Source organism: Poecile atricapillus, chromosome 27 (genome assembly GCF_030490865.1).
Source record: "Poecile atricapillus isolate bPoeAtr1 chromosome 27, bPoeAtr1.hap1, whole genome shotgun sequence".
NCBI classification, from domain to species: domain Eukaryota; kingdom Metazoa; phylum Chordata; class Aves; order Passeriformes; family Paridae; genus Poecile; species Poecile atricapillus.
The window spans coordinates 591,917-609,068 of record NC_081275.1 but is presented as its reverse complement, the minus strand read 5'-3'; the positions used below and the strand labels follow the sequence as shown (position 1 = coordinate 609,068).

The 17,152-nt window shown below is 64.8% G+C and overlaps 2 protein-coding genes across 2 annotated transcripts; one reads left to right on the top strand and one right to left on the bottom strand.

The window, feature by feature from the left end:
* Nucleotides 1-2,367: 2,367 nt before the first annotated feature.
* On the bottom strand, nt 2,368-15,865 carry SLC4A1 (solute carrier family 4 member 1 (Diego blood group)). The gene is made up of 22 exons (XM_058857710.1): nt 15,798-15,865; nt 12,921-13,012; nt 12,744-12,840; nt 11,348-11,417; nt 11,133-11,230; nt 9,962-10,035; nt 9,610-9,787; nt 9,395-9,530; nt 9,069-9,210; nt 8,644-8,713; nt 7,848-8,032; nt 7,400-7,610; nt 7,087-7,293; nt 6,818-6,966; nt 6,136-6,330; nt 5,641-5,793; nt 5,410-5,499; nt 5,140-5,306; nt 4,777-5,030; nt 4,523-4,692; nt 4,127-4,300; nt 2,368-3,855 (listed from the first exon to the last, which is right to left on the bottom strand). Exons 2-22 carry the CDS (start codon nt 12,936-12,938, stop codon nt 3,775-3,777), a joined length of 2,919 nt encoding a protein of 972 aa, XP_058713693.1. The 5' UTR covers nt 12,939-13,012; nt 15,798-15,865; the 3' UTR covers nt 2,368-3,774.
* LOC131588687 (basic proline-rich protein-like) lies at nt 13,234-15,889 on the top strand. Its single transcript, XM_058857610.1, has 4 exons — nt 13,234-13,427; nt 13,834-14,060; nt 14,180-14,398; nt 14,442-15,889. Exons 1-4 carry the CDS (start codon nt 13,234-13,236, stop codon nt 15,887-15,889), a joined length of 2,088 nt encoding a protein of 695 aa, XP_058713593.1.
* The last annotated feature ends 1,263 nt before the right edge of the window (nt 15,890-17,152 follow it).

Genomic DNA, 17,152 nt, shown 5'->3' with positions numbered 1-17,152 from the left:
GCAGCCCCGGGGCCGGGCATGCAGGACGCGGTCCGGGAACGCGGGGTCAGCCCGCCCGGTGGGCTGTGGACATCTCCCGGGCTGACCGCGTGGGAACGGCCGGGAGCCGGGGGATTTCACGCCTGTTTATATGGGAAAGGAAATAAGAAATATAATAACCCCTAGATCTGGGTATCCCCCCCCCCGGCTGGTTTGGGGTGCGGGGGTGGTGCCTGGCTCTGCAAGTGGCTTATTTGGGATTTATCCCGAAGGGAAGGATCAGGCAGACGGAGGGACAGCCGGCTCCTCCGCCACGTCCTGCCCTCGGCTGTGCCAAGCCCGGCCAGGCCGCTCTGGCGCCGGGTGGTTAATCCCTCCTGAGAGCTTAAAATTAAAAATATATGTAATTTATTCTCTGTGGAAAAAGGGTTGGGCTGGATCCCTGAATTTCAGGAATTTTCGCTATTTTTCAAGGGGGAAAAAATGACAAAATTTAAAAAAAAAAATAAATAAATAAAACAAACCACCATAAATTATTTAGAGCCAATCAGGCCCAACACGTGAAAACTGACATTTTTAATTTTTTAGATTTTTTTTTTTTAATCAGTAGAGTTGTCGATGCGCTCCAGTCCCAAGTCTCCCAAGGTGGTTTTGTGGCTTTTGTTACCAGCAAGGCTCACCCGAGAGCTGGGGCTCGGCCACAGAGCCTGCAGCAGCTGGGCTGGGAACGGGGACCCTCCCGAATGCTCCCCCCAACAACCCCCCCCCATTCCCGGCCTTCCCGGGCCTCGCTTCTGACCACGGGAATTCTTTATTTGCTGTTACTTTTGTCAATGAATATTTCTGGGGGATAAAGCTGCCACGTTTGGAGGGTTTTGTTTGTTTTTGTACTCGTCCAGTGCACGAGCAGTGCCACCGGCGGCAGATCCGTGTCCCCTGCCCGCGGGTGGCACCGAGCGCCCGGTGATGCTGCGGGCGCTGCGCTTCTCCCTTTTCGGGGGTGATGCTCCAACAGGACCCCCCTCTGGAGCCTCATGCTCCCCCCCTCATTAGCAACCAAGTAATTAACATTTATTTCCCCGTCGTCACTGCTGACCTTCCCCAGTTTCCCCCCGTGCCGGGCTGCAGTGTCAGATGTAACCAGGAGTGAATATTCTATTACCAGCTGTTAAACCCGGGTGGGGCAGGCTTCTTTATCTCCTCCGCGGCCCATCCTCCCTCCAGGGGGAATTTTTGGTTAATGGGCCATCGAATCTCACTGCACGACTGATAAAACTCCACCGTCCCGGTGTGAGATGCTCCACCCAGGGGGAGGAGCCGAGCATTCCTACCTGGATACAGTCTGAGGCTGGATCGGACTGCCACCAACACCCTGCCCAACAGCCTGTCAGGCTGTACCCTGACTGTGTCGGTGGTTGTTTCTGTACCATGGCATTTTTATTTTAATTTTCCTAGTAAAGAACCGTTTTTCCTATTCCCATATCTTTGCCTGAGAGCCCCTTGATTTCACAATTACAATCATTCAGAGGGGGGAAATATTTCAATTTGAAGGGAGGCTCCTGTCCAAGACACTCCCCCCATTTCCCAGGGCTCAGGCAAGTTCAAAGAAGAGCTTGACCCAAATTCCCAGCCCTGTCGGGGCTGGATCCCGCAGCAGTGGCCTCGCCGCCGTGTCCCAGGGAACAACAAACCCTTCCCAGGCTGGGAAAGGTGAGGGATAGCTGCAGGTCTCCATGGCCGGGATTTGGAGGCAGGGATGGCACATTCGAGCCCTCCTGGTGTGGTTTGCCCACCTGAGCCGGCACAAGGACGGGGAGCTGCCGGATCCATCCGTGTGCTTCTCTAGGGAGAACGGGGCCAGCAGCTGTGCTGGCCTTGGGACAACCTGGTGGCCACTCTGGGATTTCTCCCGGCCCCTGAGAGGCTTTGGGGCTCCGGTCGGGAGCGATTGCGGATGCTGCTCCCGGTTCCTGCCCCGTGGAAAGGCTGGGGGCGAGCGGGCACGGCCCTTCCCACGGCCCCGCTGATGGAGCCGCTGTCACCCATTCCTTAATGGGATTATGGAAAATCGGGGTCAGCCCAGTGCCAGGGGCTGGGCAGGGGCGGGGGCTGCTCTGTGTCCTGCGCCAGCAGCACGGGATTGGAAATTCCCAATCCCTGGGATGGGCACAGCCCCGGGGTGCGGGAGGTGGAGGGGGATGAGCGCCCTGGGGTGATCCTGGGGAGCGATCCCGAGAGCTGGGATGCAGCGAGGATTTGGGGATTCTGCGATGTGTGATCCTGGGGGATGGACACCCTCAGAAGATGCTGCTGATCTCATCTGGGGGGAAATCCCAGATCTGGCACCATCCCAGAAAATTCCCGGCTGGAAAGAAAACCCCCATTTCCTTTCTGATTTTATTAATTTGTTTATTAAAGCCTGATACAGAGGTGTGGGGAAGGGAAGGAGAAACCCCCAAAGATCAAAACATTTTTATTTCAGACACATAATTAATAAAACTTAACCAACCCAAACACGAGGCAGCACAGCCCTGGCTGTGGCTGCCCCTTCCCACCCCCCCACGCTGATTTTGGGATCCCCTGCTCTGATTTATGCAAAAAGGAGCAAATTTGGAACCTGATGTGGTGCTCTGCACCCTGGTCACATCCAACCCCTGCAGAATCAGCCCTGGCAGGATCGGGGGGTGCTCGGCTGGACTGGGAAGGATCCCAAGGAAAATGGGGCAAGACATGGGGAGCAAGCCAGGGAAAAATCAAGGAAAAACTACACAGAGTTACCTGAAATGCTATAAAAATAAAGAGGACTAATTAACTAATTACCACTAACTTATCAGTAAAATGGTGCTGCCAGACTGGTCCATAGAGTTTAGGCCCTGACCAGGATCTCTTAAAATCATCTTCTCTAAAAAATTCTAGATTTTGCTCTAATTCTCTAGTATATACACACACGCACATGGCCCCACTGCGGCAGGGGCACAACCAGCCCATAAAATAAATTACAAACCCCCCAGTAGCATCAAATATACAGATCACTCCTTGCAGCTGATTTTTTTTTTCCCTGTTTTTATGGTGCTTTTTCAACCTTTTTTTTTTTTTTTTCATGTTTGCTTGGCTCTAAGTGAATTCTACCTGCAGAAGCATCAGCACAATTGGAAGCATTTTTTTTTTTTTTTTTGTGTGTGTGTTTTTAGCATGATTGTTTTTGTTGTAAATGTATGACCCCCCTTGCTGGGCTATTTACATCCTGACTCCGGGACGCGCTGGGATGGCAGCGGAGCAGCTGCAGGGATCCCACGGAGCAAGTGATGGGAAAAATGGGAAAAGGGCTCCACAGGGTGAGGGCTCTGTCCCAGCTCGTTCAAAGTTCAGCTGGGGAGAGGGGCTGGGCTGGGGGGGCTCCCCGGGAGTGGGGGGCAGTGGGGAGGGCCCCATCTGCTGTATCTCTGTCCCTGCCTTCCTCCTCCCTCCGGGGTCTTCCTCCAGCTCCTCCCCTCGCTGGCTGCCTGGTGGTGGCCCTGGGGACGGGACAGTGACACATCCCAGCTCGCCACGGGTGGAGGGTGGCTCGTGGGGCCAGCCCAGGCAGCCCCTTCCCCAGCGGGCAGCAAAGCGGGGGTGAGATCACATCATCCAAAATATTTTTAAAAACAGACAGAAACGCGGGAAGAACAGAAAAGGCTCCATCCCAGGGTGGGCAGGTGGGGACTGTCCCCAGCCGCTCCTGGTTGCCCGGTGGCCCCGGGGTGGCAGCTCTGGAGGTGGAAGCGGGGCTGGGGGGTGGCGGGGGGCCGGCCCTTAACTGGGCATCTGCACCTCGTCGTACACGTCCGTCCCCTCGGCCTCGTCAAATGTCACCACGGCGTCATCTGCGTCCAGCTGGACAGAGGAGAGGCCATCAGGGGCAGGGGACAGGACTGAGGGACACTGACGGGGATGGAGGAGGAGGTGGGGGCCGGGATGGGGACAGGAATGGGGCAGGGATGGGGTGAGGATGGGGACACGGGTGGGAATGAGGGATGCAGATGGTGCCAGAGATGGGGATGGGGAGGAGAACAGGGACAGGGACAGAAGTGGAGATGAGGACTGGAGCAGGAGCAGGGAGAGAGGTGGGGCTGGGGACAGGGATGGGGGTGCCAGGGCTACGCACACATTTGAGCTCGATGTCCCGGAAGATCTTGGGGAGCAGGAAGCGCCGCAGGGGCACGGTGAGGATGAGGACGAAGGGCAGCGCCAGCGAGGCTGGGGTGGACTTCACCACCCACAGCACCACCAGAAAGATGATCTGGGTGAAGGTGAAGAGGTGCATCCTCCAAGTCTTGACCTGTGGGAGGAGGAGCTGAGGGTTGAGGACAGGGACAGCGTCCCACACCCTTCCTGGGGTGCTGGCTGCTGCGGGGAGCAGCGCAGCGTCCCAGGGAAGCCAGCGAAGCTCAGCGTGGAGGAGGAGGCTCCCTGGGGAGCCCCGAGCAGCTGCAGGGGTGTCAGAGCCCAGGACACCCCCAAACCCACAGCCACCCACGGGGGTCACACGGGGCTCACTCACCCGGGTGACGTAGGGCTCATCGGGGTGGTACTTGGGGGGCTTCAGCAGGAGCAGGATGCGGTCGAAGAGCTGGATCCCGAACAGGGAGGTGACCCCCATGTAGAGGAAGATGCCGAAGAGCACGGCCAGAGGGATGTACTTCAGGATGGGCTCCATCAGGATGGAGACGCCTGTGGGGGAGAAAGAGAGATTGGGGAGAGTCCCTGGGGACCCCCAACCCTCCCTGCCCATCTGGGGACCCCTCCCCAGCTCACCAATGAGCACAGCCACCAACAGGCCACTGATGCGCTGCTCCTTGACCTCCAGGATCTGGGATTTCTCGCCCGGAGCAGAGGTTTTGCTCATGACGGTGAGGGCGTTGGCGTGGGTGATGGTGCGGACGGTGGTGGCACTGAGCCAGGGCATCCCGAAAAGGGCTGCCAGCCCCCCCATCACCACGATCAGCAGCAGGTCCAGGTGGAAGCCGGTGCCCTTCACCAGTTTCCTCTCGGGCTTGCTGACGATGAGGCTGTGGGGACACAGGGACCAGTTGGTGACGCAGTGCTCGGGGAGGTCCCTCCTGCCCCCAACCCAGCAGGCACCCCCCAGCCCTCCCCTGCCCACATCTCCATCCTCACGTGGTGATCTGCGTCTCGAGGAAGATGAGGATGAAGACCAGAAGGGCAGGAATCACGGAGGCAAACATCATCCAGATGGGGAAGCGGGTTGTCATCCCCATGGGGGGGATAAACCAGCCCCGGGCAGTGGAGTTGGTGACCTGCAGCCCTTTGGGGACGCTCAGTTTCTGGATGGGAGCAGAGATGGGGGAGTGAGGGGTGGGACACAGGGATGAGCTCCCAGGTCCCTGTGCAGGGACACCCGTCCCCCCCAGCCCTGCCCTCCCAGACCTGGGTGTACGTTTCTTTGATGAAGTAGTCGGCCAGCGCCATGATGAAGATGGAAATGGGCACCCCAAAGTCCCCGATCAAGCGCCGGACCTGTGGGGACACCGTGAGAAACCTGCGGGGCCCCCCCAGGCCGAGGGGTCCTGCTGCCCCCTCCCCTGCAGGAACAGGCGATGACTTTGCACGGCCTCAGCTCTGAACCCCGTTTGGCCCCTGCGTGCAGGGGATCCTCACCTTGCCGGGCAGGAAGGAGCTGTTCTTGAACTTGCGGAGGAAGAAGGCCAGGAAGAAGGTGCCGGCCATGAGGACGAGGGACAGCAGCGCCGTGTTGGGCCGGTGGCCACCCTGCGAGTCGTACGTCTCCTTCAGAGGGTGAGTCCTGAAAATCTGGGGAGGGAAGAGGGGAGAGTGAGAGCGGGGATGGGGATCCCCTGCGCCCCCCTGCCATGGTGGGAGCCCTGTGGCACCTTCCCAGTGGGTTCAGGATGTGAAGCAGGGGTGAGAGCTCAGCACAGATTGAGCTGAGGGTGTTTTTAGAATTGATTTTTTGTGTGGTTTTGGAAGCGGGAACAGAGCAGGGGCTGGGTGCCACAGTGGGAATGGACACGCGTGCCCCAAAATGCGTCTGCAGAGAGAAGCGTGGATTACAGAATCACAGAAACCTGGGTTTCCATTTGGGAAACAATCTGCAGCCCCCCACCCCCACCGTGGGACCCCCGTGTCCCTCACCGTGACCAGCTTGGAGAAGGTCTCAAAGATGAAGATGAGGGAGATGAGGAAGGAGAAGATCTCCTGGGTGTAGCGGGACAGGTAGCGCACCAGGAAGCTGCCCTCGCAGGCCACCACCACCAGCACCAGCAGGATCAGCCAGAAGCCGATCCAGACCCGTCCCACGATGTATTCCATGTTATTGCTGCTGCAGAACTGGGGAGCCAGAGGGCACAGCCCTGTCAGGCCCCTGGAGCCCCTGGCATGGGCACCCAGCTGCACCGGACCCACGGCAGCTCCTCCTGCCCGGGATGGGGGTGCTGGTCCCTGGATACCCTTCCTGGACCCCCGTGGGATCACCTGCCCAGCAGCACCCGCCTGGCATCGCCCATGGGGTGTCACCCACAGAGGGTCAGCTGCCTGGCATCACCCACGTGCCGTCATGACCCTCACATCGCCCCAGGGCCACCACCTGGGTGGCTCTACCTGTGTGGTGTCACCCCTGGGTCATCACAAGGGTGGCATCACCCCCACACACGCCCCTGTGCCATCCTTCCTGTGCCACCCCCCTCACAGCTGCACCCTGTCCCTGTCCCTGTCCCTGTCCCTGTCCCTGACCTGGGGCTCATGGAGATGCCCCAGCCTTGCTGTGGGGACAGCTGGTGGCAGCTGGGGAGCACCCAGGGGTGCAGGGGACACCCACCGAGTAAAAGGCTTCCTCAAAGACGAGGAGGGGTCCCGAGAAGCCGACGACGAGCAGGGGCTGGGCGCTGAGGAGGCTGAAGAGCACGCACTGCACACAGGTGGAGATGAGCAGCTCCGACACCCCCATCATCCCCTTGGTCTTCTCACCTGCCGGGGAGCGGGGCCGGTGGGTGCCGGGTGGGGGGACAGCGCTGCGCCCCCTCCCCACGCCCAGCTGCGGGGACATCCCCGCCCCCGGGAGCGTCCCCAGCCTGTCCCTCCCCTTACCCAGCAAGCCCCCGAAGGTGATAGCGGGTGACAGCGCCGCGAAGTAGATGAAGATGACGGCGGCCAGGCACTGGGGGTTGAGGGCGTCCTTGATGTCGCTGAGGTATTTGGGGTACCGGCGGCGGATGTCCCGCACCAGCCCCCCAAAAGGCCGCCCCGTCCTGCGCAGGGGGTCATCGTCCTCCTCAGCCGCGGTCTCGTCCGGCCCTGGGGACACATCGGGTGGCCGTGAGGGGACCCCGTGTCCGAGGCGATGTCCCGGCGGCCGCGGGGCCCGGGGATTGCGGGGGGTCCGGGGGGGTCCCCGCCGTACCCAGATCCTTTCGGAAGTCCCCGATGTGCAGCTTCTCGAGGGGTTGGTAGCGCCGCCGGAGCAGCTCCCGCTGCAGCGGGACCAGGGCACGGAGCAGCTGCTCGTTGGGAGCCTCGGCGGGCGGCAGGACAATGCTGGCACCCAGGAAATCCTCCACGCCCTGCAGCAGCTCCTGCCGCACCTCGGCCAGGTACGCGTCCCTGCGGAACACCTGAGGGGCGCCAGGGACTCAGGGGAGCTGCTGGACACCCGCAGCGGGGCCACGGGGTGAGGGGACATGGGGACACGGGGATGAGGGGACACAGGGAGGTGAGGACACGGTTTTGGGGACACGGGCACGGCACCACGGAGGCACGGGGACATGGGGGTCAGGGAGGGACGTGGCACAGGGGGACAAGCTGCAGCCCCAGGGTGCTGGGGGGAGGTGGCAGTGGCGGGTGACCCGTACCCTCTCGGACATCATGGTGCCGATGGCGCGGCCGATCTCGTGGTAGCTGATCTGGGGGGCGTCGGGCCCCAGGACCACGACGAGGAAGCGGACGGGGATGGACACGTCGAAGACACCGTCCAGTGTCACTGCGTCCTTCAGGCGCACAAAGGCCAGCATTGGCTGCTCCAGGAAGGCTGCACAGCCTGGGGGGAGGATGGGACGGGACAGGGATCATGGGGGACCATGCACAGGGACACAGGGGATGGGGACGTGGGAGCACAGAGACACAGGGACAGCAAAACACGGGGACATCAGGAATGGAGACGAGGTGACACAGAGGCAGGGGGACAAAGAATGGGAGAGGGGCACGAAGATGAGGACACTGAGGCACAGGGGTAGGGACATGGGGCATGGACACAGGGACACAGGGACACAGGGACACACGGACACACGGACACATCCGTGGATGGAGCATGGGCATACGGGGACATTGGGACACAGGGACACAGGGGACACAGAGGCATGAGGACACAGGGACAAGGGACATGGGGACAGGGGCCCAGAGAGCAGCGCTGAGCAGCAGCAGGCGGCGGCGAGAGCTGAGGACAGGGAGAGGCAAAAAAGGCACAAGAAAAGCGACGCGTGAGCGAGCGCAGCGAGGGGCACGTGGCAAAGCTCCCCCTGCACCCCCGAGCCTGCACCTGCCCCCCGAGCCCGCACCCCCAGCCCAGCACCCATCACCCAGCCCAGCACCCATCACCCAGCCCAGCACCCATCACCCAGCCCAGCACCCGCCATCCCGCTGACCACTCACCCACAAGGACCAGGGTGGCCTCGGCACCCTCTGGGATTGTCTCCAGGAGTTGGGGTTTGGGGACCCCACTCTGTTGCAGGCAGATGGACGGTAGGAATCAGCCAGGCAGCCTTGGTGGCCGTCCCCCATGGTCCCCTGCATGTCCCCCCACTCTGCCCCTGTGTGTCACCCAGCACCCCCTGCATGTTCACCTGCATCTCCCCCTCCATCCCCAGCGTGTCCCCCAATATTTCTGAGTCCCCCCTCTGTCCCCGAAGTGTCCCCCACGGGTCCCTGTGTGTCCCCCTGTGCCCGTGTGTGTGTGCGCACGCCTGGTGTGTGCACCCGCGTGTGCCGAGGTGTGTGGGTACCCTGTGTGCATCTCCCACTGCCAGCCCCACACCCCAGTGTCCCCAGTGCCCCCCGTGCCCCCTGTCCCCCCTCACCTGCTCCTTCCCTGCCATCCTGCTCATCTCCGCGGGCCGCTGCTCCCTCAGCAGCGGCCGCTCCACGTCCCCCCGGGCGGTGCCCGAGCGCTGCACCAGCGCCGGCGGCATCGTCCACACGGACTCATCCTCGGTGGGGTGGCTGCAAACATCGGGGGCGGTGTCAGACACCCCAGCAGCACCAATTCCTCCCCCAGGCAGCGCCTGGCTGCCCCCAGAGGGGCTGAGGGGCAAATCTCTCCCAGCCTGAGCCGGGCTCCAGCTGGGCACACTGGGGAGGGTCCCAGAGCTTGGGATCCCCCCGGGACCACCGGCCCTGGCTGTACCTGTGCCGCAGGAGCAGCGTCCTCATGACATCGTCCCTGTCCTGCGGCTTCAGCTGCCCCTCGTAGATCAGCTGGTCCAGGAGGATGTGGACGATGGCCGGCAGCGAGTTGGCCTCCACATCGAGGAGAATGGCACCTGTGGGGACCGCAGTGTCACCATCCAGCCAGCGCGGGGCCCTCGCCACCCTCCCGCTGCGCTCCAGAGCTGTCCCCACCTTTGCTCAAAGCCCGGCGGATCTCCAGGAGGCTGTGGTAGGTCAGGAAGGAGAGATGGGGCTGGCTCCAGTCCCCTGATTCCTGGAAGTCCTCCTCCAGCTGGAGCCAGTGGCCGGCCTCCATCCAGCACAAGTCCTTTGCATTGTCCAGGACCAGCTCATGCAGCTCCACATATCCCTGCAGCCAGAGGTGCAGGGGTCAGGGTGTCCCTGGCCACACTGGGGACCCCCGGGACGCTCAGCATCCCCCCAGTATGGCCTGGTACCCCCAGGGCTGAGTTCTGAGATTGGTCGCCACAGCCCACCCACCCCAGAATGGGGAGGGAATGGGGGTCCCTGGGGCAGCACCCACCTCATGGGTGTCCTGCTGGGACAGGAGCCTCCTGCTTCCCCCTGCCTCCAGGTCCACATCGGTCACTGACACAGCTGCAAGTGGAGCCAGCACTGCGTTAGCTGTTCCCTGCCCCAGCCCGGATCCCCCCGGGTTTGCTTGAGGTGCCTTCTGTCATCACACCCATCCCAGCCCCCTTTGGGGTCACCTGGATGTGTCCCCTTCTCCATCATCCCCACCCCAGCCCTGTTGGGCACTCGCTGGCTGTGCCCCACCCCAGACCCAGCTGGAGTTTGCTGGACGCCCCCCTCCGCCACCTCTCGCCCAGCCGGTGCCCGCCTCGGTCCCGTCACATCCCCAGAGCCCGGCTCCTGGGCCAGGGTGACAGTCTGGGGACATCACCGGAGCACGGGGCTCGTGGCCACTGCCCCGCCACCGGCACAGCCCCAGGACCGAGCACGGCCACTGGGATGGGGACCTGGGGACAGCACATCCCCGGCCAGCCTGAGCCCCGAGCTGTCCCTGTCCCTGTCCCCTGCCTACCTGCGGCCCCCCCTGCGCTCCCCATGTCCCCGCGGCTCCGTCCCTATAAAGTGGGGCCGGATCCCCGCGGCCGCCCTGCGAGCACCGTAAATCCCGCAGCACTTCCTTTGCTGACAGTAAACACCAGCGCGGCTCCCGCCCGCCCGCTGTCACCCCACCGTGGGGACAGGCTCACCCCGTCCCCTCCGCCCTCCACGGGGACCACCGCGGTCCCCTCGGGGTCCCCAGCCAGGTCACCCGGCGGGGGGATGCTGCGAGATCCCGCCCTGCCGGGGGAAGGATGCTGCGCCCATGGGAGCAGGGATGGGGCGCGTCCGCTGTCCCCGTGTCCCCGACAGTGCTGCCCGTGGCACGTGGGCACGAGCGTGTCCTCGTCCCTGCCCGCCGCCACCGCCACCGAGCCGCCCGGCGCCAGCCAGCGTTCAGCCCCGAGTGGTTCTTGTCCTCACCCCAAACAAAGACTTTATTTATCCTCAATCAGTGGGCGATTACGGGCAAGTGGCAGCGGTCACCCCGCGGCGTGCCCTGACGCCCGGGTGACCGTCACCCCGCGGAGGGCGGGACACGGGGCCGGCGGAACCGGGCCGGGCTCGGGGTGGGGGGGACGCCGGGGTGGGCTTTGGCCCCCGGGGCCCCCGAGGTCACTCACGCTGCCCTTCGCCACGGCTGGGGTGTCCCGGGGGGGCCCCGACCGAGCGCCTCTTCCCATCCAGGTCATAAAATCCCCGGCGGCCGGGCAAATACTGGCTGCAAAACACACACCGCGGGCACGGGGGTTCAGCGCCGGGCACCGCGGGTGCCACCGGCCTCCCCCGGGGATGCCAGCCGGGCAGGCAGAGCCCCTTCCCCGACTTGGGGACTCACCGCAGGGGCTTCATCTCCTCGGCCCTGGCCCTCCACGCCCTCAGGGGGGACCCGATGCCAGCGCCGGCCCCTGCGCAGAACAGGCGGCAGCGTTACCCCGACCTGTGGCACCCCAGCGGGGGACCCGAGCCCAAACACCTCAGGGTGGCAGCTCCGGAACAGCCGTGCCCGGGGCAAGGGGATGCTGCGCTGCACGCAGAGCCCCGGATTCCCCTCCCTTCCCTCCCGGTGGCCTCGAGGACCTCGCGTGTCCCCAAACTCAGCCCCACTTCAGGTACCCGCGGCTGGAGGTGGCACCTCACGGCTCCAGGGCCTCGGCAGAGGGAGCCGCTGCCTTTGGGTGATGCCGCCCTGAGGGTGGGTGTCCCTGCCTGAGCCCGCGCTCCGAGCGAGCCCCGCTGCCCGTGCCACGCCTGCACCCAGGAAATGCATCCGTGCAAGGCGCCTGTGCAACGCTGTGCCCATGCAACAACACATCTGTGCAGCCCATGCAACGTGCCCCTGCCGTGCTGGCACCCGTGCCACGCGGGGCCGATGCGCCGTGCGTGCCCACGAGAAGCTGGCAGCCACTAAACACCCGCGGCCATGCACTGCTGGTGCCCGTGCAACGCCCCTGAGCCGTGCTGGTGTCCCTGCAGTGCTGCACCCACAAAACTCTGCTGCAACCTCGATCCACTGGTGCCCCTGCACTGCTGGCACCCAGCCGGTGCCAGCGTCCCTGTGGTGCCATCAACGCTGCAAAGCTGTCACCCGTGTAACGGCGTTGTCACACGTGCAACACTGTCACCTCTGCAGTGCGGGGTGACACACTGGGTGACACACCGGTACCCACGCTCTGCCACACCCGTGCAGCCCTGGCACCCCCATGGCACTGGTGCCCATGCAATGCCACCCCTGTGCAGTTCTGGCACCCCCATGGCACTGGTGCCCATGCAATGCCACCCCTGTGCAGTTCTGGTGCCCCCGTGGCTCTGGTGCCCATGCAATGCCACCCCTGTGCAGTTCTGGTGCCCCCATGGCACTGGTGCCCATGCAATGCCACCCCTGTGCAGTTCTGGCGCCCCCATGGCACTGGTGCCCATGCAATGCCACCCCTGTGCAGTTCTGGCACCCCCATGGCACTGGTGCCCATGCAATGCCACCCCTGTGCAGTTCTGGCACCCCCATGGCACTGGTGCCCATGCAATGCCACCCCTGTGCAGTTCTGGTGCCCCTGTGGCTCTGGTGCCCATGCAATGCCACCCCTGTGCAGTTCTGGTGCCCCCGTGGCTCTGGTGCCCATGCAATGCCACCCCTGTGCAGTTCTGGTGCCCCCATGGCTCTGGTGCCCATGCAATGCCACCCATGTGCAGTTCTGGTGCCCACGGTGCCCCGCAGCACCCCCGGAGCCACTCACTGCTCATCTCGCCCAGTGACAGGTGAGAGCTCTTTAGGCCGGGGTCCTCGTAGCCTTCGGGGTCCAGGGTCCTCCTCATCCCCTCCTCGTAGGCCTCCTGTGGGGCAGAGAGAAGGGGGTCAGCAGGGTCCGGCACCCCCAAGGCCGGGGCCGTGCCGGGGGGCCGGGGGTCCCTACCTGGCCGGGCCCCTCCATGGCTCCGGGCTCGGCCCCCGCTGCAGCCTCGGCGCGTCCCGGCGCTCAGCCCGGTGCCACCATAACCCGGCGCTCTGCGGGGCGGGCGCGGGGAGACGAGAGAGAACAAGTTAGCGGAGAGCAGGGCATCGCTCGGTGCCCCCGGGACCGGGGCTTGTCCCGGGGGATGGGGCTGGGGCTGGACGCCGCGGCCGTTCCCGCAGCCCCCGCCTGCCTAACCCGCTCCCCACGGGCTGGGAGGTCCTGGGGTTGGGGATCCCCGGGGAAGTCGTGCCCTGCCCTGTCGCCATCCGGGATGGGAACCGACGTCAGGACGCGGCAGAGCCCCGGCAGATTCCCACCAGGGACGCGGCATCCTGCCCTGACCCAGCCGTGCCCACGCACACCGTGCCCTGTGCTCAGGGTCGGGCCCTGCACGGACCTGCACCCGGGGGTCGGCTCCCATATGGACCCACGCTCAGGGACTGGGACCCCACACGACCCTCTCGGGTGTGGGCGGGGGTCCTGTACAGACCCACGCACGTCTGGGGTCCTACTCATCCCCTTGCTCATGTATGAGGGTCCCGTACAGTCCCACACACACGGGCTGGGGTCTCGCACACAGTGCCCTGATCCCCCAGCACACGGCCCCGGCCCCCGGCAGAGCGGGGGAGGGGGGAGAAGGGGGGAAACTGAGGCACAGCTTCAGTGAGGGGCACCCCAAAGCCGGGCGGGGTGAGCAGCCGTGCTGCTGCTGCCCCTCCATCAGCCCCCAGATCCTCTGCAGCAGCCAGTGCCTGCACCCCTTGCGTCCCCCCCGTGTCCTCTGTGACCCGTGTGTCCTCTGTGACCCCCGAGTGTCCCCTGTCCCCCCCGGCCCCCCCGGCCCCCCCCAGCCCCCCCCGGCCCCCCGCAGCTGCCCCTCGGGACAGCCGCCAGGGGGCGCCCTCCCCGCACTCCGCCCCCCCCCGGGGCAGCCCCGGAGGGACCCGGGGGTCCGGACCCCCCCCCCCGAAACCTCCTCACCGCGACCCCCGCCCGCCCCACCCACGGTGTCTGAGGAGGGCTGTCATGACCCGGGACCCCCAAACCCGCTGTTCCAGCCCCCCCGTGGGAACCCCCACGGCCTGGGGGGGCGAGGCGGTCCGGCTGTCCCCCGCCACCCCGGACCAGGGACCCCACATGGGGGCTCGGGGGCAGCGGCAGGGCATGGGCGGTTTTGGGGGGAGCCAGCCCCCCCAGATCTCACCAGGGTGATGCAGGAGTTCGCTCCCGGCCGGGGGTGGCGGGAGCCAGGGTGGGGTCCCGGACACCCCGCGGGGGCCACGGGATCCCCGGCGGGGCCACACGGGATCCCCGGCGGGGCCACACGGGATCCCCGGCGGGGCGCGGGAGCCGCGGCGGGGCCACGGGATGGACGGCAGCCTCTGACTCGGCCGTCTCCTTCCTGCCCCGCCTGGCCCCGGGGCCGGCGGCCCCCGGCCCCCCAGCCCGGCCCGGCCCGGGCCCCCCCGGCCCCCCCAGCCCCGCCGGCGGCTCTTGCATCAGCCCGGTGCTCCGGGCTGTGCCCCACTGATAACGCCCGACACCGGGCGTCGGCCCCCGCCCCGCTCCGCCCGCTGCCCCCCGCTCTGCCCCGCAGCGCCCCGGGCCGGGCTGCGGGGCCGGGAACCCGCGGGGTGCTGCGGAGCCTGGCGGCGAGGGCACCGGGGCCCGCCCAACGCATCCCCGTGCCCGCAGAGCCCCGCACGGAGCCCACGCTCCAGCAGAGCACGGCAGGATGGAGCGCGTCCCTCCCCACGAACCCCGGGGCGCTGCAGGGGCCCCGTCCCGCAGCGTGTGCGTGGGACCCGGCACACCGCGAACCCCGCGTGTGGAGCTCCTTGTGGAGCCCAAACACCCCACAGCACCCCCGACTGCTCCCTATGGAGCCCAAACACCCCACAGCACCCCCGCCTGCTCCCTGTGGAGCCCAAACACCCCACAGCACCCCCGCCTGCTCCCTATGGAGCCCAAACACCCCACAGCACCCCCGCCTGCTCCCTATGGAGCCCAAACACCCCACAGCACCCCCGACTGCTCCCTATGGAGCCCATACATCCCCTGCCATGGCTCAGGACTGGGCTCGCACCTCCTGCACCGAAAGCCCCGGCCGGCTCTGCGCGGAGCCCGCACACCCCACGCCATCCCCGCACGGTGTCCGGGATCCGTCCCGCAGCCTCCAGGGCTCTGCAGAGCCCGCGTGTCCCGCACCATCCACGGGGCACGGCTGGGAGCCCTCCTGCCCCCTCCCACGGTCCCGCGTGGACTCAGCACATCCCAAACCATCCCCGCAACGTGGGACCGCTCCTTCCCGCAGTGGGTACAGCCCCGCGGCTCCCTATGGAGCCCATACATCCCATGCCATCCATGCGGCACGGCTGGGATCTTCCATCCGTCAGGTGCCCAACACGGGTCAGCATGGAGCCCATACATCCCTCACCATGCCCAGGGCACGGCTGGGACCCCTCTGGTGGCTCCCTATGGAGCCCATACATCCCTCACCATGCCCAGGGCACGGCTGGGACCCCTCTGGTGGCTCCCTATGGAGCCCATACATCCCTCACCATGCCCAGGGCACGGCTGGGACCCCTCTGGTGGCTCCCTATGGAGCCCATACATCCCTCACCATGCCCAGGGCACGGCTGGGACCCCTCCCACCGCATGTGCCCCCCTGGCTCCCTATGGAGCCCGCGCCCCCATCCCACAGCATCTCCCACCCCAACACCCCCCGACAAGGCAGGGGGCACCCCAGGGTGCCCTCCCAGCCCCGCCATCCCCCGCCCACCCCGTCCTCCCCCTCCGAGCCCCAGGGACCCCCCGAGGTGACCCCGCACCTACCCCTGGGGTGCCTCCGCCGCCCCTGCCCGCGCTCTGCCCGCGGCTGCCCGGGGTGTGAGACGCCAATGCCTGAGTCACGCTCACCTCCCTAATCTTGCCCCCCTCGGGCTCACCCGGCCCCCCCGGGGCCCCCCGTAAAAACAAGGTTATCGGGGTGCAACATCTGCCGTGTGGCGTAAAGCTGCGCCCCGGCTGAACCCCTCCTGCTCAGCCAGCCCGGCACTCCGGGACCTGCTCCCGCTGCCCCCCCTCGTCCTTGTTTACCTCCGGGTTTCCCTGAAGGGAATCCCCGGGATCCCCTCGGTTGTCCCCCCTCCCCTTTCCGCTGGGTTGGGGTGTTCTCTTTTTAAAAAAAAATTGAAAAAAAAGGGGGTTCCTGGAGGTTCCCCGGGGAGGAGGCGCGGGGGGGACGCGGGGACGGGGTGTCCGTGTGTGCAGGGATTGGTGTCACTGGGGTGCCCGGGAGAGCGGGGGGGCGCTTCGGAGGGGGGCGACGGTGCGTGCACCTGTGTGTGTGTGTGAGGGGTGCACATCCATCCCTGTGTGTGTGTGTACACTGTGTGTGTGTGTGTGTGTGTGTGTGTGTACACTGTGTGTGTGTGTGTGTGTGTACACTGTGTGTGTGTGTGTGTGTGTGTGTGTGTGTCACTGTGTGTGTGTGTGTGTGTGTGTGTGTGTGTCACTGTGTGTGTGTGTGTGAGGGGTGCACATCCATCCCCGTGTGTGTGTGTACACTGTGTGTGTGTGTGTGTGTACACTGTGTGTGTGTGTGTGTGTGTGTGTGTGTGTGTGTGAGGGGTGCACATCCATCCCCGTGTGTGTGTGTACACTGTGTGTGTGTGTGTGTGTGTGTGTGAGGGGTGCACATCCATCCCCGTGTGTCTGTGTACATTGTGTGTACACTGTGTGTGTGTGTGTGTGTGTGTGTGTGTGTGAGGGGTGCACATCCATCCCCGTGTGTGTGTGTACACTGTGTGTGTGTGTGTGTGTACACTGTGTGTGTGTGTGTGTGTGTGTGTGTGTGTGTGTGTGTGTGTGTGAGGGGTGCACAGCCATCCCCGTGTGTGTGTGTACATTGTGTGTGTGTGTGTGTGTGTGTGTGAGGGGTGCACATCCATCCCCGTGTGTCTGTGTACACTGTGTGTGTGTGTGTGTGTGTGTGAGGGGTGCACATCCATCCCCGTGTGTCTGTGTACACTGTGTGTGTGTGTGTGTGTGTGTGTGTGAGGGGTGCACATCGATCCCCGTGTGTGTGTACACTGTGTGTGTGTGTGTGTGTGTGTGTACACTGTGTGTGTGTGTGTGTGTGTGTGTGAGGGGTGCACATCCATCCCCATGTGTGTGTGTGTACATTG

Coding starts and splice junctions, on each gene's coding strand:
- LOC131588687 (XM_058857610.1), top strand. CDS start 13,234: ATGGGAACCGACGTCAGGACGCGGCAGAGCCCCGGCAGATTCCCACCA. Junction 14,061..14,179: donor CGGCCTGGGGGGGCGAGGCG/GTCCGGCTGTCC, acceptor AGGGTGATGCAG/GAGTTCGCTCCCGGCCGGGG. Junction 14,399..14,441: donor CCCGGGGCCGGCGGCCCCCG/GCCCCCCAGCCC, acceptor CGGCCCCCCCAG/CCCCGCCGGCGGCTCTTGCA.
- SLC4A1 (XM_058857710.1), bottom strand. Junction 9,788..9,961: donor CCCAGCAGGACACCCATGAG/GTGGGTGCTGCC, acceptor CTCTGGCTGCAG/GGATATGTGGAGCTGCATGA. Junction 9,531..9,609: donor CCGCCGGGCTTTGAGCAAAG/GTGGGGACAGCT, acceptor CGGTCCCCACAG/GTGCCATTCTCCTCGATGTG.